This window comes from Garra rufa, chromosome 25 (assembly GCF_049309525.1).
Source record: "Garra rufa chromosome 25, GarRuf1.0, whole genome shotgun sequence".
In the NCBI taxonomy this organism is placed as follows: Eukaryota; Metazoa; Chordata; class Actinopteri; order Cypriniformes; family Cyprinidae; genus Garra; species Garra rufa.
The window spans coordinates 30,054,179-30,079,677 of NC_133385.1; the positions used below are offsets into that span (position 1 = coordinate 30,054,179).

The following is a 25,499-nucleotide window of genomic DNA, read 5'->3' on the forward strand; positions in this document are numbered from 1 at the left end:
CAGTATGAAAAAAAAAATCACACAATAAAACAAGCAGCTCTTTACCTGTACTACTGATATATGTCCATGTAACACAGCGAATGTGAGCGCCACCCAGTGGCGGCTGTCTGGATGGACTGATGGGTGTTTGGGAGAACAAACGGGTACCTGAACACAAAAGACCATCAGCTTTATAAACAATACTTAACGCAGAAAAATTCAAATACCCACGTTTTTTCAAGAATTTAATGAACATTGAACTTAGTTTAAACAGGTCTTAACATCCTAAAATAGTGACGGGCTAAAAAAGTAACTGGTGGTCCATACCGCTACATCCAGATTGGCTCCAGCATCAATCAACATCTGGACTAAAGCCTCGTCTCCAGCTGAGCAGGCGTACATGAGCGGAGTCATACCCTACACAGATGCATCCAAAACATGATATCAGTGTTACAGAGTGATATATAGCTTGGTCTTCAGTGCTGACAGGTGCTGTTAACTTCTGGTTTGCGGTTCTGAGCTCATGGTACCTGGTCATCCATGCTGTTGACACCATCTGGCCCCAGCAGCTCGATGGCCTGGCCAATCAGGTCGGTGCGGCCACAGTTGAGCATGCGAAAACCCAGGTCCAGCTGGAACTTATCTGTGGCTGCTTTGGCATCCAGCCTCCTGAAGGAGCTAAAGCAGCACTCTGGCCTACAGAAGACAGAAGAAGAGTTAGAAAACACTCATGAAGGAAAAGGCGGACAGTGAGGGAGTAAGTGAAGAAAGGGGTGTTGGTGTTTAGTATATGCTTTCATGGGTGGAGTGCTGTATTTTCCTGAAGTGTTTTCAAATCATTAAGTAAAAGGCTAGGCTCTTGAGGAACAGTAAAAATCTGAGGCTTTGCCGATGGTCTTTGCCAAATGTTTTAATGCAGCTTGATGGAAAGTCACATATAAGGAGGAGCATGAGATCATGTCTGATAGCTTCAGCTCTGCCACATTTTAAGTGCTATTTAAAAGTGTTGACATTTAAAAAAAATAATAATTTAATTAGTCTTACACGGTTGTGATAGAAACACTAAACTATACTCTGAAAACAAGGTCACTACGACTGGAGAACTTGACAAAGCACCCTAATGTCAGCATGAAATGTGATTTTTCATTGGCCCTGTTACATGATTCATTAGTACAAATTACATAAAAATGTTTTCATGTATTTTAAAAAGGTTTTCATTCATTGTATGCTTCTTAAAATGTTTATTTATTAATATTTGTATATTTTTAACACAGCTTCTGTATAAAAAGTGTTGTATGTGGCAGTATGTTTTGATTTGTGCTAGGGCGGTGTTATGCAGTTGCCAAGCTGTTCTTAGTGGTTGTTAAGGTGTTCTGGTTGTTAAGGAGTTGTTATGCAGTTGCTAAACTGTTGTAAGTGGTTACTAGGGTGTTCTGGTTGCTAGGGCATTGTTATACAGTTGCCAGGCTGCTCTAAGTGGTTGCTAGGGCATTGTTATGCAGTTGCCAAACTGTTGTAGGTGGTTGCTTGGTCATTGTTATGCACTTGCCAAGCTGTTGTAAGTGATTGTTAAGATGTTCTGGTTGCTAGGGCATTGTTATGCAGTTGCTAATCTGTTGTAAGTGGTTGCTAAGGAGTTCGGGTTGTTAAGGTATTGCGTTGCTAAGCTGTTCTAAATGGTTAAGAGTTCTGGTTGCTTGGGTGTTGTTATGCAGTTGTTGAACTGTTCTAAGTGGTTGCTAGGGCTTTATTATTCAGTTGCTGAACTGTCCTAAGTGGTTGCTAAGGTGTTATTGTTGCTAGGGTGTTGTTATGCAGTTGCTGAAATGTTGCAAATGGTTGCTAAGGAGTTTGGGTTGTTAGATCATTGCTTTGTAGTTGCTAAGATGTTATAGTTGCTAGGGCGTTGCTATGCAGTTGCTAAGCTGTTCTAAGTTTTGCTAAGGTGTTCTGAGTGTTTGCTTCATATTTAATTCTAAGTGGTTGTTTGGGCATTGCTGTGCAGTATCTAAGGTGTTCTAACAGGTTACTAGATCATTGTTTTTGGTTGCTATGGTGCTCTGAGTAGTTGCTACAGCATTGTATGTAGTTACTATGCAGTTAATGTGTTCTGAGTGGATAGTAGGGTGTTACTTTATAGTTTCTTGCAGAACACAACACTTTATGGTATCTAAGGTATTTCGAATGGTTGCTAAGGTATTGCTGTGTGGTTGCTAAGTGTTTTTCAGTGGTGTTTTTCTTCTAGGGAGTTTTTGATTAATGTAAAAGTGTCCACCCTGTATTTTTCTGCTCTCTAGATACATTCCTCAAAGCATTTTCATTACTTGTTTTTCATCCAACAGGTATAGTCAGAAAGTGTTGTATGATGTGAATGTCTTACTTCAGCAGTCTGGGCTCACAGTCCAGTCCGGGCAGGAGCAGCCGTGCCGTTTGTCTGACATCATCGCTGTCCACCAATAAGCTGCGGCGATGCTCTGCGTGAACGATGGCCACGCGCATCCATTCCATCAGCGGGGGGAGGAGGAGGAACGGCCTGAAGACGCCAAAAAAACAGCAAGTTTGTTTCCAGTCCATTGTTGTATTATTATTGCAACAATTTTTCATTGTATTCATTGCTGTAAGAAACTACAATGCTCCATTGTACTCTCCTGATGACACTGACAGCCATGAATTGATTTCAGATTTGGTATTTGCAATTTGTGTTTTATTATTAGTTGTAAAATAGTAAAAAATGCTTTTCAGATTCCAGATTGGTTCCCAAAAGTGAGCTAAAACCAACTATAAAATACTATTGTTTTTATATGCAAATAATTATAGACTGTGTATAGTGTGTGTGTGTGTGTGACAAGTCTGCTGAGATCAACAGTTGTGTAAAACAAGCTGGGCCACACCGCACTAAATCTGCTAGTGTTTGTAAAGCAGGGCTTGTGCAATAAGAAAGAGCAGCTTTCACTGAGATGGGCCATGTCTTTCAGCAGCCTGTCATATCAGAGAGTTCACGCTGAGAATGATCTACAGCTGCTGAAGTTGTCTTGTTTCCAGCAGCTCACGAACACTCCCTGTGGACATGAATGTGTTTGTATGTGTTCAAGCGTCTTGACACGAGGACACAATAATAATTCAGAGTTTTGACAAGTTTCAGCCTCTGAAAGGTGAAGTAGAGGTAAAAAAGCATAGAGAAAATACACATCAAAATGAGTTCTTGGTCAAAGTTTGGCTCAAATTAATCACAAAAAGTACGAACAAATGCCATTGAGGTGAATGGAAAGCTTACAAATAGATTCCTTTATAATATAGACCTCCTTTACTGTCACCATTAAAAGCAATTTGTACTAAAAATGGGCGCGTATTGTAACCGTTCAGCTGTACCAGCATCAGTTAGCTGTATTTAGCATCCAAATCAGCCTGAGCCGTGAAGTTTCATCACCAGACACTGATATAGGTCCTGCATCCCCTTCCCAAATCCTAATCTAATCTTTTTCTAAGTAAAACCCTGATAAAAAGATTAGGAATCCCGCAGCTACTAGTACTGCAGTTTTTTGTCACGTCTCCCCAGCTTTCCATCCCCTCAGAGAAAGTAAGCTTCACATCGGGTTTAGAGAAGATACCAACATGAAAGTCGGGCCCCAAAGTGCTCGATGCACAGCAGGGAACACAATGACGTCAAACAACAAACCAAAGAAGTCCCGCCGAGAGTCTGTCAGCCCGGCAAGACATGCAAATGAGACGTACCGAGAGGAGCGTGAAGCTCATTAAACACACAAGATATGCGGAACAGAGAAACAAATCTCCTGAGACCTGCAGACGTGCTCAACCACAACAAACAGATCCACTCTGCAGATGACAACTTGATGGGAGCCATTTTGGTTCAAAAGAAAAGACTATTATAATTCTGAAGTCAGCTTTCAAGTGTGAAGCATCTGAAGGCGAAGCTAAATTTAGAAAAGCTATATTTAAATCTTGAGGGAGGATATGAAAAAATCAAGTTTTGTTTGTCAGGTGTTCTGCCAGTGATCAGTTTGTTTGGGCTTCATTGTATTCTCAGTGCTGCCACAAGGGGCACAATAGTCTTTTACAGGGTAGTAGTTTTAGAAGATCTTCATAAACATGTTAAAGTTGACATGTTAAAACATTTTCTAAATTTGCTGTTTCACTTAAAACTAAGTGTAGAATTTGGTGTTTCTCTCAAAATTTGGTAAACAAATGTGGTATTTCACTCAAAATTTGGTGGTTCACTAAAAGAACTGGTGTAGTATTTGTTGTTTCACGCACCATTTTGTGTTTCACTCAAAATCTGGTGAAGAATTTCATTTTTTACTTACAATTTGGTATAGAATGGCATTTCACTCAAAACGTTTTGGTTCAGTAAACGAATTGGTATAGAATTTTGTGTTTCTCTCAACATTTGGTGTTTCTCTAAAAATAACTGATTTTGAATTTGGTGTTTCACTGAAAAATTGTTGTAAAATGTAGCGTTTCATTTAAAACTTAGTGTAAAATTTGACATATCACAAGAAAAGTGTGGAACTTGGTGTTTTTCTCAAAAGTTGATGTAGAATTAGGTCTTTCCCTTAAAAAATGAATGAAGCATTTGGTGTTTTACTGAGAATTTGTTGTAGAATTTGGTATTTCACTCAAAACGTAGTGTAGAATTTGGTCTGTCACAAAAAGGTTAAACAAATTAATGAAGAATTTGGTGTTTTACTGAAAATTTGTTGTAGAATTTGGTGTTTCTCAAAAGTTGATGTAGAATTAGATATTGCTCTCAAAAAAATGGTGAAGAATTTAGTGTTTCACTGAAAATTTGTTGTAGAATTAGTTTTTTTTTCACTCAAAAGTGTAGAATTTTGTGCATCACAAAAAGGTGTAGAATTTGGTGGTTCTCTCAAGTTGATGTAGAATTACGTGTTTCTCTCAAACAACCGAAGAATTTGGTGTTATAATTTATAATTTAGTGTTTCACTCAAAACTTAGGGTAGAATTTTATGTATTACAAATAAGGTGTAGAATTTGGTGTTTCTCTCTAAATTTGGTAAGGAATGTGGTATTTCACTCAAAATTTTGTGGTTCACTAAAAGAATTGGTGTAGAATTTGGTGTTTCACTCAAAAGTTAGTGTAGAATTTGGTGCATCTCAAAAAACAGTGTAAATTTTGGCATTTCTCTCAAAAGTTGATGTAGAATTAGGTGTTTCTCTCAAACAGTTGTTGAAGAATGTGGTGTTTCACCAAAATTTTGTTGTTGAATTTTGTGTTTAACTTAAAACTTATTGTAGAATTTGGTCTATCACAAAAAGGTTTAGAATTTGGTGTTTTCCTTAGAAAATGATGAAGAATTTAGTGTTTCAATGAAAATTTGTTGTAGAATTAGTTTTTTTTCACTCAAAAGTGTAGAATTTTGTGCATCACAAAAAGGTGTAGAATTTGGTGGTTCTCTCAAGTTGATGTAGAATTACGTGTTTCTCTCAAACAACCGAAGAATTTGGTGTTATAATTTATAATTTAGTGTTTCACTCAAAACTTAGGGTAGAATTTTATGTATTACAAATAAGGTGTAGAATTTGGTGTTTCTCTCTAAATTTGGTAAGGAATGTGGTATTTCACTCAAAATTTTGTGGTTCACTAAAAGAATTGGTGTAGAATTTGGTGTTTCACTCAAAAGTTAGTGTAGAATTTGGTGCATCTCAAAAAACAGTGTAAATTTTGGCGTTTCTCTCAAAAGTTGATGTAGAATTAGGTGTTTCTCTCAAACAGTTGTTGAAGAATGTGGTGTTTCACGCTAGGATACAACTACCGGCCACACGTTCAGGGACACACTCCTAATGCGTAGTCCACTCCTCTGACCTGCTCTTTTATGAATGAAAAACAAAACCAGCATGAAATTTAAGCCTCTTCAACATTTTTACAACCTCTGCTTTGTTCTGTTGTCAGAGCGCTACGCTAGTGAAAAGCAAAAGTCTGTCTGCGTCCATCCATCTCTTGTTCGTTTGGCCCCTGGGTCACGCTTCAACAATGACCCGCGCTTCTGAATCAAGGGCTCAAGTTCAGCCCGTGGCCTTCGACCCGAAATCCGAGCTCAGTTTGAGCCTACATCAAAGCATGGCTAATCAGGGCTTGTGGAAACCGTACAGCGCTTTGGGCTAATTTGGCGGACTAGGAACACACAGACATTACACACGTGTTAAGGACCCTAACGTGACTAGATTACACCAGAGATGTGTAACAGTGATTAAGAGTTCACTACTGAGACCACACGGCTGCTTCCCTCACTATAAACATATATAACGCTGAAGCATCTCTCTGAGTCATATACAAACATTAGCGTCTGGCAGGAGACTCTATGGCCGCTGCATATTAAACGCTGTTGTTTTCAAGCCAGGAATTTTTTGTGGTTTGGCGGCCGATGATGATTAATCCCAGCGTTACTTTAAATGGGAGCGTTATTTGGTATATTTGTTTGAATTCAAAAGTCATGTGTAAATAGTGTACTCCAGCCCACCGTTGAGATTTTGAAAAGGTCTTTCTATACATCAGACTTTCCAACAGATGAGGCCTTGATTAAAGATTAAAATTTGCTCATTCCAGATGGCTGCCTTTCAAATTTTTTCTTTAATTATTGTAAACAATTATCATCTTACTTCTTGAAGGTAGATATTATGAGTAAATATTTGCTATTACCCCTTGTTTCTCAAAAAAAATTGTTTTTTCACTTAGAATTTGGTGTTTCACTCAAAGTTTGGCGAAGAATGTGGTATTTAACTCAAAATTTGGTGGTTCACTAAAAGAATTGGTGTAGAATTTGGCGTTTAACTCAAAATTTGGTGAAGAATGTGGTATTTAACTCAAAATTTGGTGGTTCACTAAAAGAACTGGTGTACAATTTGGTGTTTCACTCAAAATTTAGTTTAGAATTTGGTTTCTCACTCAAAATCTTGTGAAGGATTTGGTTTTTCACTTATAATTTGGCGTTTCTCTAAAAATTGGTGTACAATTTAGTGTTTTACTCAAAATTTGGTGTAGAAGTTGGCGTTTCACTCAAAATTTGTCGAAAAATGTGGTATTTAACTCAAAATTTGGTGGTTCACTAAAAGAATTGGTGTACAATTTGGTGTTTCTCTAAAAATTGGTGTACAATTTGGTGTTTCTCTAAAAATTGGTGTACAATTTGGTGTTTCTCTAAAAATTGGTGTACAATTTGGTGTTTCTCTAAAAATTTGGTGTACAATTTGGTGTTTCACTCAATTTGGTTTCTCACTCAAAATCTAGTGAAGAATTAGTTTTTTCACTTAGAATTCGGCCTTTCACTCAAAGTTTGGCGAAGAATGTGGTATTTAACTCAAAATTTGGTGGTTCACTAAAATAATTGGTCTAGAATTTTGTGTTTCTCTAAAACTTTGATGTACAATTTGGTGTTTTACTCAAAATGTGTTTAACTCAACATTTGGTTTAGAATTTTGTGTTTCACTCAAAATTTGGTTTAGAATTTGGTTTCTAACTCAAATTCTAGTGAAGAATTTGGTTTTTCACTTAGAATGTGGTATTTAACTCAAAATTTGGTGGTTAACTAAAATAATTGGTGTTGAATTTGGTGTTTCTCTAAACATTTGGTGTACAATTTGGTGTTTTACTCAAAATTTGGTTTCTCAGAACTTGGCATTTCACTCAAAATTTGGCGAAGCATGTGGTATTTAACTCAAAATTTGGAGGTTCACTAAAATAATTGGTGTAGAATTTGGTGTTTCTCTAAAAATTTGGTGTTTTACTCAAAATTTGGTGTAAAATTTGGTGTTTCACTCAAAATTTGGTTTAGAATTTGGTTTTTCACTCAAAATGTGGTTCCCTAAAAGAAATGGTGTACAATTTGGTGTTTCTCTAAAAAATTTGGTGTACAGTTTTTAAGATTTTGAAAAGGTCTTTCTATAAATCAGACTTTCCAACAGATGAGGCCTTGGTTAAAGAAATAACGACACCTTATTGTTTAATTAGTGCTCTACTGCTCATTCAAAAAAAATCTTTAATTATTGTAAATAATTATCACCTTATTGCATGAAGGTAGATATTATGAGTAAATATTTGCCATTACCCATTACAATACTCAAGGATAAGATTTTCTAATGCTGTATCAAGATATGTAACTATATGAATGTTTGTTTGACAGGTAACAGCAAAGAACAGCATAATTTTGTTTTCATTGTTTGGCTCGCTTTCAGTAGGTGAGATAGGACACTACCAAATAGAAATATATGATTTAGAAGTAGTTGGAGTATAGAAAACTTTCATAGTAAGATTAAGTTTCTAAAATGAGGTTCAAACTAGTTCACTTAAAAGTTAACTACTCTGAACCTCATTTTAGAAACCTAATCTTACTATGAAAGTCTTCTATACTCCAATTAGCCGGTATGTACGAATCTGTCTTGTCTTCTCTGTCCTGATCTGGGGTCAGTGTCCTTTCCACCCCTCTCATCTTACAGTGCCTCCTTGATGTGCGACCACTTACCACCCAGCACTCCCGTTCACCTTACTGACCCTTTCCTCCCTCTCTCTCCACCCACTCAATAGCACACACATACCCGTCATAAATCAACACCTTACTATTACGAACCTCTAGCTCACATAACCAAACGGCACTGGATCCGTGACGCCCCCTTTACATTTACAGGACCACACAGTACGCATGTGTGCCATTGTGGTTTCATTTCAAGCAAAAGGTTTTATAGACTTTTCAATAGAAGGCGTGTTGAGGAGACCTTAAATAATGATTGAGGCCTTTACCGTAATTACCAGGAACGACGCACCACCTGTATCCCATTCTGCTACTCCACTACGTACACAAGCGCTCAGCAATATTGCTGGAAATCTTTCCTGGCTTGATCGTTAAGAGAGATTCATGGTTGGAGTCCTGGAGTCGGCAGTAAGGCTCCATTGTTGTTTTCCCACTTAAGTTTGCTAGTTGAAGGTCTTGCACAATTGAACCAGCTGCAGTCAATATCAAGATTTGCCCTTTACTTGCTCAACATTCAACCTGGTAATTGCACACATACGTATACACACAATCACAACATGTGGGAGATTGCGCTTGGCATTCAACAACAAACAACAAAGAAGGAAAGAAACATCTGAGCCCATCAACGAAGGTCTGGATTTACTTTGTTTTTTTGGATGCAGCTTCCAGAAATTCTTGTACCTGTGTGACTCATTTATCAAGTAAGTCATAGTTTTGGGGCTGATTTTGCTCAAAATGTTGCGTTAAGGCATCTCTAAGAGTTCTCCATCAAGAATGCAACAACTAAAAGTACCAATGCTACATCAATCAGAAGCATGACAAGTCACTCAGGTGTTTTCAATGCGTTTGTTGTGTTGTTTTTCCAAGAAAAGCTACTGTTTCCAACAAGTAATGCTATATTGCTCATATTTATGTCCTGTTGGGTGAGTTGAGGCAATGCATTGTCTCCTTAAATGGCTTTAGTATAGCTACTGCCGTTTGAATGCCTCCAATTATGAGCAGCTTTTAGCTTGCCAAGTAAATTCCCCAACACCGTTTTTGTATCCTACAAACAGGCATCCGTCCAAGGGTATCTCACTGAGGAGCCAATATTTACACCTGTAACTGAACCCTGCATAATATAAACCTTCGTATTTACTTTTAGCAAGCAGGTTATACCCTGAGGACATCCTTGAAGACAGGACAGCTAATGACCCAGTCTTAAAACCACCCTCTCTCTTTAAGAACAAGTTACAATGAACTACAAGGAAACAGCAGCTGGAAAAGGAGTTTGAAGAGCTCCTCACATTTCTACTATATCATTAACAGCTTTAAAGTACCTTCAGGCTGTGTGATTTCCAGAGTTTACTTACATATCAATGGGCCATTAGGGGTTCAGGCTGTTAATTACCTTAGCGCCCATTGTGTGAATTGGAGACTGGATTAATGGGAGGGGAACAGTAATGAGGCTCACCTTTCTTTGCTCAGGGCCATTCTGGGTGGATCCAGGTTGGGGTTCTCCATTGACTCCATCTGAGGGCATCGCAGGAAGTAGTAGAGAGTGTGGAGGGCGTCCGGAGACCAGGAGACGGGCTGCTGGCGGGCATGACGGGCAGGACTGAGCCCGTGGCGGACAGAATTGAGGCGCTGCATGTGGTGCATGGCCCTTGACACCAGGTCACCTGATGATGACAAACAATTAATCCAAAAACTTCAGATATTTGATTCAGAAGAGTTTAATTTAGTTAAATGTGATATTTTATGACATGGCTGGCCAAAAGGTCCTTGGCCCTTTTCTTCTTATTATTTGTCACTGACACAGATCTCAAATTATCACCAGCTCAGTCGGAAGCTAACAAGACCTTGGATACTAACTGAAACCAGAAACCACAAGTTGGCCTTCATAGCAAATATGAAAAGCGATTGTGAAAGAGTTAGCACGTGTCTCTTCTAAGCACCGTTGGGAATGTCTTTTTCTCATGGATCTCACAGTTCCACAACATACAATTGCACTAACAAGACATCTAATGAGAATTGGATTCTCAAAACATGGTAGGAAATAATCTAGGTACTAACTAAGCTACATATGGATACATTGATTAGCATTCAATGCATGTCTTGGCCTACTCTGACTTGAGAAGCAAAGTTGTGGGCCGGCTGCTCCATTTGTGGGAACATGTAGACTTCATTTGTGGCAATCATCCCTTGGGTTCATTTTCAAACCACAGAGTGGTTTGTGAGTAGGAAGAATCTTCCGTTATTATCTGAAAGATGCCAAACATCCTGCAATAGGGGCTCTATTGTGTTCTGCTAGGCCCTACAAAGGGTCTTAAGAGAATTTATGAAGCAATCAGGAAGTTTGGGGCTTTGCTACGAATGCTTGCCCCAAGGCTGAGATCAGTGGCGTAATTTTGTTTCGAAATTACATCACAACATTGCTTGCTTTGTAGACAATCACTATAGACCACTGGTAGTTCGAAGGCATTTACCAAATTCCCGAATTGTTTCAAATTTCCAAAATCAGTTCCAAATTAACTTTGTTTCAGCCTGATTTAGTTCGAAATGACGTCACTTTAGTTAGTTCTTCGATTTTTTTGCTTATTACACAATCACTATACACCACTGGTAGTTCGAAGGCGTTTACCAAATTCCCAAATTGTTTCAAATTTCCAAAATCAGTTCCAAATTAACTTTGTTTCAGCCTGATTTAGTTCGAAATGACGTCACTTTAGTTAGTTCTTCGATTTTTTTGCTTATTACACAATCACTATACACCACTGGTAGTTCGAAAGTGTTTACCAATATCCCGAATTGTTTCAAATTCCCAAAATCAGTTCCAAGTTAACTTTGATTTGGCCTGATTTTGTTCGAAATTACATCACACCACTTCATCTTTATTTCCACTTTGATTTTGCTTGCCTATAACGTAATCACCATAGACCAGCAGTAGTTCAAAAGTGTTTACCGGCTTTTCAGTAAAGCCCACTTTGGCAAGCTGTCTTTAAACTCTCAAACGCACTTTTTGTTCTGATTCTGTTCGAAATTGTCACAAGAGTTCGCTCTTTGATTTTACTTCAAGAATATCAGATCCTTTCAGCCATCCCTCTAAATTCAGATTAAAAGGCCTACCAACAACAGCAAATTATTCATATCCCAGACTTGTTTTGTAGGACCAAACAATTTTGTAGATGCTCCATTTGTGTCCAACATTCCAGGGCAGCAAAGAACGTACAGATGCCCTACTGTCTGCTTCATCTCCTCAGTACAGCTGGATCAAACCTACATGAGAGCTCATGGGGAGGCGCCAACATCACAGGCAGTGCACAAAGAGAGCTCTCACTGAATTCATTGAGTTTGTGTGCGATCACTAATGTCCTACTGAACGCTTGGCCATCGTGAACGTGCCCTTGTGCTGTGAGAGACAAGCAGCAAAGTGTTCAGCCTTTGCAGTAGGAAATTCATGCCTTCCATCGGTAAGCCGCCAACCATGCCACCGCTGGGCCTGTGGCATGATGGGTAAACACAGGTAAAACAGCTCAGAGAGCGGCAACCCATGCCAACAAAGCAACTCCTTGACTGAAAGGGAAATATCCCATTTTCAAATGTAAACTCCTGTGAGGAGAACCAAAACACTGTACAATGGACCGTCAGTCAGACTCTTGCTGAATAAGGCACTGTAGTCTTTGTATTTACACTTTAAAATTCAGCCAAATTGCATTTGTTCAGCTTTCCACTTGTATATCCAATCCAGACAATAAATCCCAGACCAGATGTTGCTTATATCAAAGGAACCGTGTTGAGGCAGACATGCTTCATTTGAGTGCAGATGAGTCAGGCATCATGAAGTCAGAGGAGACACTGGTACAGCGGTTCATCTTCCTTCAATTCTGATAGGAGTGGGTCTAATAACACCATAACATCCTGCAGGAATTATCTAGAATAACAGACTCTTGTCTTTTTTCTAGATTTCCGTCAATAAACATTCTGTTTAGAAAGCAAACATGCCTTCTCTTTGGGAACGGCATAGTGGTGTTTATTCAGAGCATAAAATAATAGGCTAATCAGTCCGGAAAGATAAACAGTGTCCGCATTATCTACTTCTCCATGTTGTGTTTATAAGGATAACACTAAGCAGTTGTGTCTCTGTATGAAACTTGCTGCAATCTTGGCTCTGTTGAGTCTTAGCGCAACTGTGACAGTGATATACATTATTATTGTTCTTGCTGTTGTTCCATTTGCAATTTTTCATTGATTTGATGAGCTATTATTTCACTAGTAACACTGAATTTTTAAGTTTTAAACTAAAGTACAAAAAGCAATTAGAAATTGACTTCAATATTAAGGATGTGACATTTACGGTAAGCATCATACTGAAAGATTCCAGCGTGCACAACCTCATAAGCTGTAGCTTAAATGTGACCTTTCTGAGTTGTAAATGATTCAGTATGTTTCATGATAGACTTAATGGACAAGAGAGAGGGAGAAACAGATAAAACCAAGAGTATCTGACATAACAGACAGACAGGAAGGAAGTCAGACACTCACTCAGTTCAGAGATGCTGCCCACACATGTAGCCAGCAAGGCCTGTTCGAGCGTCCGTAGCTCCAGTTCAGCGTACGCATCTTCTCTGCTCTCCAACCCCGTCTGACGACCCTCTGTGTACGGACTAAAATGAGCCGGAAGTGACAGAACACCTGGAATACAAAGACAGGAAACCAGTCAAGGCAAAATGTTAATGATACTTCTAGCATTGTGGTCACATTTACAGAACAAACTCAGTTTATTTCAATCAGTGTTGTTTTCGTCAACGATGACGATGACGAAATCATTTCGTTGACGCCACTTTTTTTCATGACGATAACGAGACGATGACGAGATAAAAATGGCTCCTTGATGACTAAAACATGACGAGACGTGTGTGAGTTTTCGTTGACGAGACGAGAATAGACGAAAATGTTAGTGGGTGGTCCGTCAGACGTTTAAAATGCATGACATTTCCGCTTATTGTGCATGCCAATTAAAACTTAAAAAGTATCTGACGCTATGGCAAGCCGTTTTAGCATTAAATACTCTTTGCTATACTAGTATGGCAAGCCGTTTTAGCATTCCATCCTTGTTTGTCTTTTATGTTCTAAAACATTCCTTCATTATTGTAATTATTGGTGAAAATAGTCGATCCGGAAGCTCACATTGTGTTGAACTATAGATCTGCTATTTTCAGAATTTATAAGTGACACTACCCATCAGTAAAATACTTACTGACCTACATTAATTTGTTAAAAGACTACTTTTTTCCCTTTTTTTGACTAAAACTAGACTAAAACCTTTTTGACTTTTCGTCGACTAAAACTAGACTAAAACCTTTTTGACTTTTCGTCGACTAAAACTAGACTAAAACCTTTTTGACTTTTCGTCGACTAAAATTGGACTAAAACTATCACATATAGAAGTGACTAAAATTTGACTAAAACTAAGAAGCATTTTAGTCCAAAAGACTAAGACTAAGACTAAATCTAAGATGGTTGTCAAAAACAACACTGCATGGGATGTAAACAGAGCTTTATTTTACAAATGTTTTATGTGATATTCTAATTTTGTGCATAAGTAAAATCCACAAGTAACACAATTAGTTACTTTTTTATGGAGTTACTTTTAAAGGTTGTATCAGCGATTTCTAGCCTAAAACATAAAGTGTAAAATTCAGCTGACCTTTATTCACGATCCGCTCGCTGCCTGCCCCATAAATTGTCTGTGAAAAAACCGCGTCTCTCTGGTCAGCCTAGGGTCCGAGATATGCCAAAAAAACAATCGGCGCTATCAACAATAACCACAGATAAACAAACCGTGTTCCAACCAATCAGCGTCAGGGGGTTCGTGTTGTGGACTTTCCTACTGGTGCAGGGATGTGAGGGAGGCGGAGCGAAAGTCCACAACACCAAACCCCTGACGCTGATTGGTTGGAACAATGTTTGTTTATGTGTGGAAAGGTTGGTAGTGCCGATTGTTTTTTTGGCATATCTCGGACCCTAGGCTGACCAGAGAGACGCGGTTTTTTCACAGACAATTTATGGGGCAGGCAGCGAGCGGATCGTGATGAAAGATAAGCTGAATTTTACACTTTATGTTTCAGGCTAGAAATCGCTGATACAACCTTTAAAAGTAACTTTCCCCAACACTGATTACAATCACCTTGAAATGTGACGTGTTTCCAAACATCTACTCTGTTTCCAAACCTCTGCTCATTTTAATTGAGAATGGCCATTTACGAGCATGGTTTACTCATATCACACATTTAATGAGTCCCGGGCACCAACATTTTAATGATTCATTAAAGATGAATCACCGTCTGACCATATGAGATGTTGGTATGGAGATAAATGTTATGATCACACTTTGAGCGTATATTAGCACCATTTGTTGTTTGCTTTTGGCATCTGATAGAGAGTTTGGACCAGACTTAACAAGCAGGAATTCGTGCGGAATCGGTTTAGAGTCAAAAAAAGTTAAGTTTTCTTTGTGGAGATTTTGCTTGTGTTCAAATTGCCCACACATATTCTTATGCTTGATACATTCTATTTGGTCATTTCTGCAAAATTTCGCCATTGTGGACACACCACGACTCCAAAACAAGTCATATCCTTGACAGGCAATTCAAGACCTTCTGTTGACATATAATTAAACCTAATTTAAATGTAAACATGGACGTTGTCCATGGAGTGACAGCTTGACAGTTTTTTCCAGGTTCGGATTCAAAAGAAACTTTAGAGAGACAGAAAACCAGCTGTTCATTTGTAGTATTTACCGCTTTTCGAAACTGGAGAAATCAGAAAAACAAAAGTGCTATAGTCTATAACCCCACCGTAAACTTTAAAAGAATCCCAAACAAACAAAATCTAAATGTTGCATGCTTCAAGAAAGATCACACAAACACATGTGAGTATTAGCAAGCCTTATAGGGCTTGTGAAACACTTTGTGACTAAATCCAAACAACATTACTAATAAACGTCACTCACCGCTGGATTACATTTGAACAGAAATCACGACAATGACAACCACTGGTGACTAGAGCTAGCAAGGTGTTGTCTTTTGATAACAAAGGTTGCACAAGGTTAGGACAGTCATTTCCTCTCTAAACACTCTCTCACGTTCACAATAGCGATTTCTAGAACAACCTGGTGGTTCAGTGTTGATGAGTTCAAAGGCCTTTCCCAGTGTAATCTAACTGGAATGAGTCAGTTCTCAAAGCGAAGCTTAATTAAATGACTGCGCAAGACCAGGATGTTTTAATTAAAGCAATGATTTATGCCGGATGAAGAACTATTGCAGTTACGTAACGTGAAATTATCTGCTCTGTTTTGGACAGAGTGAGTCAGAGTTTTGTTTCTGAGAGGGTCACGGCCTCAAGCTACACTTTCCTTCTCTAAATTTGTGTTTTGCTGAGCCATCATTGGTTGATTCAGTTGATTCGTCTCCAGTAGTGACTTCCTGTCCATATGGAAGGATCAGGAAAAACAGAACGATCAAGGAAGGGGAAACTTGTGCATTTAAGTTTCTCACTGGTTCTTTGTAGTCTTGGACAAAGCTTTGCTTTGGCCTTCAGGGGTGAGAGTCCTGCCAAGGAAAAGGAAACAAGCAAGGAACCCTACCAGAGAAGCAAAAACAAAGCAATATTGTAAGTCCTGTTTCTGATTTACGGAAGGATCTTCACAGGAAAGACGGATCTCTATCCCATCTGTGAACTTTAAAGGAATATTCAGGGTTTAGAATTAGTTACGCTCAATCATTAGGATTTGTGGCTACACACACAAAAATTAAATTTCCACTTGTCTCTCCAACCTGTGTATGAAAAAAGATACTTTGCATCAGTTTCCCACGGAATGATGATTTAATTCCCTTGGAACTGAATAAATAAATTCAGAACGCTGAATGGAAACGTACCTAGTACCTAATGGCACACCATTGCCGCAAGACGTAAACAACATGCAAATTCAGATTTCTATGTGAAGTTCTATCCAATTGTAAAGTTTTGTCACCTTCACAACATAATGCTGTAAACCCTAAAACAACTCTAAACAAATTTAAGAAGAATAATCTCAAAATAAAGCTTTACACTGCTGCTATTAAAGCCTACACAAATTGGCTCCATTTATTTCTACTGTAAGTGCCACAATGTATTTTTGCTTTTTTGAACAAAAGGAAGTGTCAATTATTTATTTATTTATTTTTTTATTTTTTTATTTTTTTGCGGCGGACAGTAGTGAAGTATTTTTACCCTGCTGTAAAAGTACTTTTCAAGTGTCTGTACTTTATCAGTGTTTTTCTTTAGAAAACATTCCAAATCATAATATTGTACTTTTTACTGCACTACATTTCAAATATCATTTAATAGTTATTTACATTAGAAATCTATTACTTTCTTACTTTTACTCAAGTAAAAGTAATTCAAAGATTTACCTGAGTACAAGAAAGTACTGTTTTTAATGTTCTTAAGTGTTAAAGGTAAAATAAACATCTTTCATTTATGAAATGCAGTGCAGTAAAAAGTATGACATTATGCTTTGGAATGAATGAAATTAAAATATTGTGAAGTAAAATATTTCACTACTGTCTGCCTCTGTAATCAATCCACCACAAATGCAATCGATTGAGTTGAACTTCTACAATATCTCCATCCACAATGTTTAGAAGTGCTTTTCTGCCCACAGGGCCAGTTTCTAGATAAGCCCATGCTTTCTGCTTCATGTTCGGGGCCAAGATTTGAGATGTTTACAGATGAGGGTGGCTCCAGCGTTCATAAATACAGTCTGTTTATAATACCACAGTGTGGTAAGAGTAAAGCACGATGGGATTGACTCTTTAGACTCTCGCGAACACCGGCATCATAAATTCCAGGAGACAAAAGCTAAACGTTTGTTTACAGTAAACACCCTCTTAACAGTGTCTGTGATTTACGTTTATTACGGCACATTTACAGCTTCAGGGTGGCTGACTATCAACAACACTCTTAAAGGTGACATATCATCAAATACACATAAAAGAGATTAACTTTTTTCATTTGTGAGAGCCTATCCTAGAAATCTATCCAAAGACATTGTCTTAAAAAATAATAGGGGGTTCTGAATGGTTCCAGGGTGTGGCTATGAGGTTTCTGAGGTATTATGGGTGGTTGCAAAGGTGTTCTAGGACATTTCTAAATGTTTTAATGGTGTTTGAAGTGATTGCCTGATCTCATGATGATAACCTGTGGGAACTTTTTGCAAGTCGCGAATTACGTGCCAATAAGTACATATCACTGCTGTTTCTAACAGAAATGAACAAAGATTCCAAACTCTCCACCATGGCCAAGACCAAAGAGCTGTCCAAGGATGTCAGGGACAAGACTGTAGACCTACACAAGGCTTGAATGGGTTACAAAACCATCGCCAAGCAGCTTGGTGAGAAGGCGACAACAGTTGGTGCGATTATTCACAAATGGAAAAAAATGCGAAATAACTGTCAATCTCCTTCGGTCTGGGGCTCCATGCAAGATCTCACCTTGTGGAGTTTCAATGATCATGAGAACGGTGAGGAATCAGCCCAGAACTACACAGGAGGATCTTGTCAATGATCTCAAGACAGCTAGGACCATAGTCACCAAGAAAACAATTGGTAACACACTACGCCGTGAAGGACTGAAATCCTGCAGTGTCTGGAAAGTTCCCCTGCTCAAGAAAGCACATGTACAGGACCAACGAACATCTAAATGATTCAGAGGAGAACTGGGTGAAAGTGTTGTGGTCAGATGAGACCAAAATTGAGCTCTTTGGCATCAACTTAACTCGCCATGTTTGGAGGAGGAGGAATGCTGCCTATGACCCCAAGAACACCATCCCCACCGTCAAACATGGAGGTGGAAACATTATGCTTTGGGGGTGTTTTTCTGCTAAGAGGACTGCACCGCATCAAAGGGACGATGGACAGGGCCATTGAAAATGGGTTGTGGATGGGTATTCCAGAATGACAATGACCCAAAACACACAGCCAAGGCAACAAAGTAGTGGCTCAAGAAGAAGCACATTAAGGTCCTGGAGTGGCCTGTGGAGGAAGCTGAAGGTTCGAGTTGCCAAACGTCAGCCTTGGAAATTTAATGACTTGGAGAGGATGTGCACATCCTCTCAACGTCACAAAAAACGTACCATATGTATGTTAATCTCTTCCAGGCAAAAAACAACAACAAAAAAAAACTTTTAGCGCTACTCACTGGATATTTAACATTGAATATGTCATAAAACGTACATGGCGGTACGTATTTCGTGCCTTTGAAAACGTTCCCACAGGTACGTTTTCGCCATGAGATCAGGTTTAACAGTTGCTTTGGCATTTGGAGTGAATTCTGAGGCGTTACTATGTTACTAAAGTAGTGTCTGCAAAAGCGTTCTGTATGGTTGTAAAAGGAATTGTTCACTTAAAATGAACATTTTTTCATTAATTACTCATCTACATGTCGTTCCAAACCTATAAGACCTTCATTCATTTTCGGAAAACAAATTCAGATGAAATCCGAGAGCTTTCTGAATCTAAGGACATTGATAAAATAGTACATGTAAAGATTTCTGTGAAGCTACGAGAATACTTTTTGTGTACGAAGAAAACAAATATAACAACTTTATTCGACAATTTCTTCTCTTTCGTGTCGTGCATGCGTTCATGAGAACACCGCAATGTATGCATTTCCTCTCCTGTGGTACATGACTGTAAATAAGAAACATATGGCTAGGTATAAAAATATGCTGCTTGGTTAGTTCTCCATGATTGTCCAATTAAGTGTGGGACAGAATTTCAGGGACACGTCCCATTTCAATATTGTTTCACGCTTCCAATTTCTTCAGACTGTTACATTATGGATCCAATGACGTGCATAATATGACTGCACCAAGTCATATGAGTTGCAAACAAGTGCACAGATGCATGCGCATATCTATCCACAAACACACACCAAACCTAGGATGTGGCTGGATGCAGCACGAGAAACCGCCGTTTTATGAGAGGCTTTCGGCTCCATCAAATGAGATTCTAAACCCCTGCATGAAAATCCAACCCACAACAAATTTGTCCAGCTGCAGCGAGTAAAGCGTCTGTGTGTGCGAGTCTGCTTCTCTGTATATAGGGCAGGACAAAGCCTGCAGTATTTGCTGATGCTGGCTGTTCCTTACAATGGAATCGGCTTTACAGTGAGCACACATGCCCGCAACTGCACTCAACACACTCTCAGCACTGCAGTCCGGTTACCGTTTACTCCCAAGGGTCATCGAGGGTGTTATTTGACAAGCCTGTGAAGTATTTCCAAGTATAGATTTCATCAGAAGGTCCAGGTGTCTAATTAGACAGGCATAAGTGAATACTTGGGAAACTGTGAAGTTTGAAATAGTTTCACATTTGAATTTGAGAACATTGTTTCTGAGTTACATTTTTAATTTTAGAATAGTGAATGTATTTTTAAAAACTATACGTTTGAATTTTAGAATTTTTAAGAGTTACATTTAAAATTTTAGACTAGTGAATATTTTTAAAATACTATACATTTGAATTTTAGAATTTTTAAAATAGTTACATTTTTAATTTTAGAATAGTGATTTTTTTAAATACTATACATTTGAATTTTAGAATTTTTAAAATAGTTACATTTTAAATTTTAGAATAGTGATTTTTTTAAATACTATACATTTGAATTTTAGAATTTTTAAAATAGTTACATTTTTAATTTTAGAATAGTGAATATTTTTAAAATACTACACATTTGAATTTTAGAATTTAAAATAGAAGGGTACAACGGGGTAAAAGGCGCCTTTGATATTTTATTTTACTTTCCAAAACATCCGCTTTTTAAGATACACATGCAATTTTGGCTGATGCTTAATGCGATCGCAGGCAGCAGCGCAAAGTCGATTCTGTGCTTACTTGATCTAATATTTGAAGTTTTTTAAAAAGTTGTAGATTTAAGTAGCAAATAAGAATCACTAAAATGTTTGAATATAACTTGAGACAAAGGTCTTCTTAATGATTTTCAGTTTTGTTTAAGATGATTAAAGGAACAGTTTTTAAATAACGAAAGAATATATATAAAAGTATGGTATTTGGGTTAAATAGCACGCCTTGTTTTGAACAAGTATTAACTCGGACATTATTAAAAAAACATTATTTAAGCTAAAGTATTTGTATCAATACTGTGTGCCATGTGTGGGGTAAAAGGCCCCCCTTGACACCACATACCTTTTTTAAACAAAATAAACGACTCTTGCTCCATAAATGTTCAATACAAACGTATATATTTTCTGCAATCACACACTTTGGGCACAGTAAAAAGCACTTTTTTTTTCTTAGGGTGTGCCTTTAGCCCCGATATTATTTATTTATTTTTTTTTTTTTTTTTGAAAGGAAACCAAGGTGCCGTGACTAAAATCAGATAAACCATTAAACATTCATTTTGTGTGGCCAACAACCACTATGGATTCATTCTTTAATGCAAGAGTTCTCCAAATTTAGCTTGAAATAGCAGATCGCGCCGTACAGATCGGGTGTCACACTAATGTTTATTCAGTATTTCGTGCTATGAATGGCTGACATTAGGTAAGCCTCCATTCTACTCCATTTCCAAGTTTTCTTAGGACTTCACACATAATTTTCGCTCTTGCGCCATGAGAGCACGGCTAGTGCTTCTGTAAGTTTAGAAACTGGCAGTACAAGCGAGAAATCTCCCATGAGTCCACGCCCCGTCTGAACAGCCGCCTGCCTTTCCCACAGCCCATCCCGACACACTCACACATAAAGAATCTCCTCTCCTCGTTTGCCTCAGATCATCACTTCTGGGAGAGAAGTGTGACCAGAAAGAGAAAGAAAGAAAAGGAGATGCTATTTCAGTAGAACTGAGGTGAAAATCAATTTCGGAGACAACGGGAGCTAGACCTAACAAGCTATAAAAGACCAACAGATGGGTTTTTATTTGAGTGTATTTATACTGAAATTCTTGTTCTTGAAGCCCATTCCGCTCTCTCAGTAATAGCAGCGGTGTTCATATAGACTGCATTCCTGATGGATAATTAGTCTGGAAATAAAGATGTGTTTGGTCTAGGAGTCAGTTGTTCCTGTGTGAGTATCCGAGTGTGTTAAATGCCGAGGTCTCTCTCCGTTATGGGCCCAGAGGCCTCGTTCTCTGATGTCTAAGTGGCCTTTCACATTCAACGGAGGCCACCTGCTTCAAAAACAAGCTTTTCATTCATAAAGGCCTTGGTCAGCACTTCAGTCATTTCCTGCTGACTAAAAACGCCTTTGAGATGATAACCATTCAAGATCAAAACTCGTATAAAAAAAGCTACAAATGTTGCAATATGTCCAACGGTTTTTGCTGCCCACACATAGAGAAACAATGGAACTTCCAGAAGTCCAGATGTTGACCGTAACTTTTGGCACATGGAAAATGTTAACCGCACCTAAAAACAGCTGTTTAGGAGGTCAGGGGTCTTGAATTCAATTAGTAATGGTATTAATACGTTAACCTTTCACAAACAGTAGCTGACAGATAAGCTAATGATGTAGATGGTGGTAAAGTTGAGGTAAACATAATAAATACGCAGTAAATGTCAACTTTACCCATTATTACGTCTCATTCCAACATGTACAATACTAAATACTAAATTTGACTTTGAATTGAAGCAAATGTTAAATATGTGACCCTGGACTACAAAACCAGTCATAAGGGTAAATGTTTTGAACATGAAATTTATAAAGAGCTAAATAAGCTTTCCATTGATGCATGGTTTGTTATGATGGGACAATGTTTGGCTAAGAAGCGTCTATTTGAAAATCTGAAATCTGAGGGTGCAAAAACATCTAAATATTGAGAAAATCGCTTTTAAAGTTGTCCAAATGAAGTTCTTAGCAATGCATTTTACCAATCAAAAGTTAAGTTTTGATATATTTACTGTAGGAAATGTACAAAATATCTTCATGGAGCATGATCTTTTCTTAAAATCCTAATGATTTTTGGCATAAATTAAAAATCAATCATTTTGACCCATACAATGTATTGTTGACTATTTGTAAAATTTGCAAATCTGGTTTTTGCCTTGTCATTATTATGGTGTATGGAGTGTAAATTGATGTGGGGAAAAACTAATTTAAAGCAGTTTAACATATTGCTGCAACAAACAAAAAAAATGTGAAAAAAATTAAGGGGTATGAATACTTTTGCAATTACAGTAAAATACATTAAAATGCAATGTTGGTATCTGATGTTTGATTTTATGCTATAATTTGCACAGCAAAAGTAAGCATGCTGAAAAAAAATGGATGTTCCACTATGTTTAAAGTTATTGAAAGCTGTGTGACTGTGGTGGTCATTTATACACTAGTTAAAAATAAGCATTTATCGTGTCAGGTTGAGTCTTATCTGCATTTTAGCGCTCTGGGTTACATCATTAGAGTCCGGATTGGCAGGCACTGATCACTTCACACATGCTTGCCAAGCTAATTAATCACAGTGAGGAAGACTGACTGCCCTGCGTCCCATCACACCTCAGGAGAGATTTTACACACGTTTGGATCTCTTCAGCAGCCGAGTGACACATATCCAAAATGCTAAAGCACACAATATCCAGCACTTCCCAGGAGGCTTAGTGGTTTTGTTGAGATTAGGGAACTTTGCTTTGAAAGATCTAGCGTCAGAAGAACAAATATTAAACTTTATTACAACATGGCTTCGTTCTTCACGGAGATCTTGTTTTATGAATTCAAGCCAACTGTGGAGCCAGTGGTTTCTTTTCATGTTTGAAAGGAATTACCACAGATTACTTCATTGTTCTCATGTTACAAGTAATAGATTGTATTCCACATATTACTCAAATCCATTTTTTATTCTGGTGCTCGTCTGTGAAAAACATTCAGCAACAGGGCGTTGTTATTTGGCCAAGGCCCTCAGGTTTGTAGATACAACTTCAATATTATCCGAAGTATAATTGTAAGGGTCAACGGTTTGTTCAAACCACTAAGTAAGAGCAATAGCAGCAGTGACGCTCGCCTCAGATGTAAAGCAGCACTTGCCGTAGCCGCCTCTGGAACAACTTCCCTATTAAGAGAGACCCGACACAATCGGCCTGCTGTTCAGCCTCTGAGCGATGGAGCAATGGCAAATCTGATGGACTTGGAACTTCAGCGTGGATGAATGGAAATCTAGCACAGTGTTAAATGTTGATTTTATTTTCCCCTCTCTTCCTCACGCTTACTCACTCTATACGTCTTCCTTCAGATGTCAGGTTTCAAGGCCTGCCACTTCATTAAACAAGAACATCTATGAATAACACACATTGCTGGTCAATGAGACGACTGTTGCAGTACATTAATTCTATGGGGCCCTTTAGTGCCATTTATGAAAATATGGGGCACTGCAGATTTTAGGTTTGCATAATTTTCAAACTACAGGTAATTGAATAAGTCTGTTTTTTTGGTTCAGTGCAAAGAGATGAACTCTAAGGTCACGCTTTGCCTCTCTCATTCAGTCAAAAGTTTTTGAACAGTAAGATTTTTAAAGTTTTTTAAAGAAGTTTCTTTTGCTCACTAAGCCTGCATTTATTTGACCCCAAGTACAGCAAAAACAGTACAATTCTGAAATATATTTGACTATTTAATAACTATTTGAATATATTTTAAAATTTTATATATTTTTGTGATTTCAGAGCTGAAATTTTTGCATCGCTACTCCAGTCACATGATCCTTCAGAAATCATTCTAATATTCTCATTTGCTCCTAAAAAAACATTTATTATTGTTGTTGAAAACAGCTGAGCAAAATAGAAACGAATTGAAAGTTCAGGAGAACAGCATTTATCTGAAACAGAAATATTTTGTAACATTATAAATGTCTTTATCATCACTTTTGATCAATTTAAAGCATCCTTGCTGAATAAAAGTACTTTTTTATTTATCTTTGGATCTTTCTATTCATCAAAGAATCCTGAAAAACTGAACTGTTTTAAATATTGATAATAATAATAATAACAAAAGGTTCATACTGAAGACTGGAGTAATGATGCTGAATATGTAGCTTTTGTCACAGGAATTGTGGGTATCATTCAGTTTGTTATTCAGTCAAAAGTTTTTGAACAGTAAGATTTTTAAAGTTTTTTTAAATATGTTTCTTCTGCTCAATAAAAGCCTGCATTTATTTGATCCCAGGTACAGCATAAACTGTCAAATTCTGAAATGTTTTTACTATGTAAAATAACTGTTTTTCTATTTGAAAATATTTTAAAATGTAATTTATTTCTGTGATTTAAAAGCTGAATTCTTAGCATCATTACTCCAGTCACATGATCCTTCAGAAATCATTCTAATTCAATTAGAAAAAATTAAATCAATTTTTTTTCTGGTTTCTCTGATGAATAGAATAGAAAGTTAAGAAGAACAGCATTTATCCTAAACAGAAATATTTTGTAACATTATTAATGTCTTTATCATCACCTTTGATCAATTTAAAGCATCCTTGTTAAATAAAAGTATTAATTTTCATAATTTATTTCAATAAAAATACTGACTCCAAGCTTTTGAATGGTATAGTTTATAATGTTACAAAAGCTTTTTTTATTTCAGATAAATGCTGATATTTAGATCTTTCTATTCATCAAAGAATCCTGAAAAAAGATACCTGCTTTAAAAAGATACCAACACCTGCTTTAAATATTGAGAATAATAATAATGACAAAAGGATCATGTGACACTGAAGACTAGCGTAATGATTCTGAAAATGTAGCTTTGATCACTGGAATAAATTACATTTTTAAAATATATTCAAATAGAAAACAGTTATTTTAAATAGTAAAAATATTTCACATTTTGACTGTTTTTGCTGTACCTCGGATCAAATAAATGCAGGCTTGGTGAGTAGAAGAGACTTATTTAAAAACATTAAAAATCTTAAAAAAACTTTTGACTCATAGTGTTGGTTCTGATAAAATCCCCTTTTAACAATGACAAGCCTATTCCTAAGACCTTAAACATTGCAATATAA

General features: G+C 37.5%; 1 protein-coding gene across 1 annotated transcript in view; it reads right to left on the reverse strand.

The window, feature by feature from the left end:
• The window catches only part of abtb2b (ankyrin repeat and BTB (POZ) domain containing 2b), a 52,548-nt gene that overhangs the window by 7,777 nt on the left and 19,272 nt on the right, over positions 1 to 25,499 (reverse strand). Inside the window, exons 2-7 of the mRNA XM_073831512.1 lie at positions 13,005 to 13,154; positions 9,934 to 10,141; positions 2,360 to 2,512; positions 510 to 675; positions 307 to 396; positions 46 to 147 (exon numbers count right to left, since the gene is read on the reverse strand). Of these exons, the coding sequence (XP_073687613.1) occupies positions 46 to 147; positions 307 to 396; positions 510 to 675; positions 2,360 to 2,512; positions 9,934 to 10,141; positions 13,005 to 13,154 (869 nt within the window). The remainder of the gene's footprint in view (positions 1 to 45; positions 148 to 306; positions 397 to 509; positions 676 to 2,359; positions 2,513 to 9,933; positions 10,142 to 13,004; positions 13,155 to 25,499) is intronic.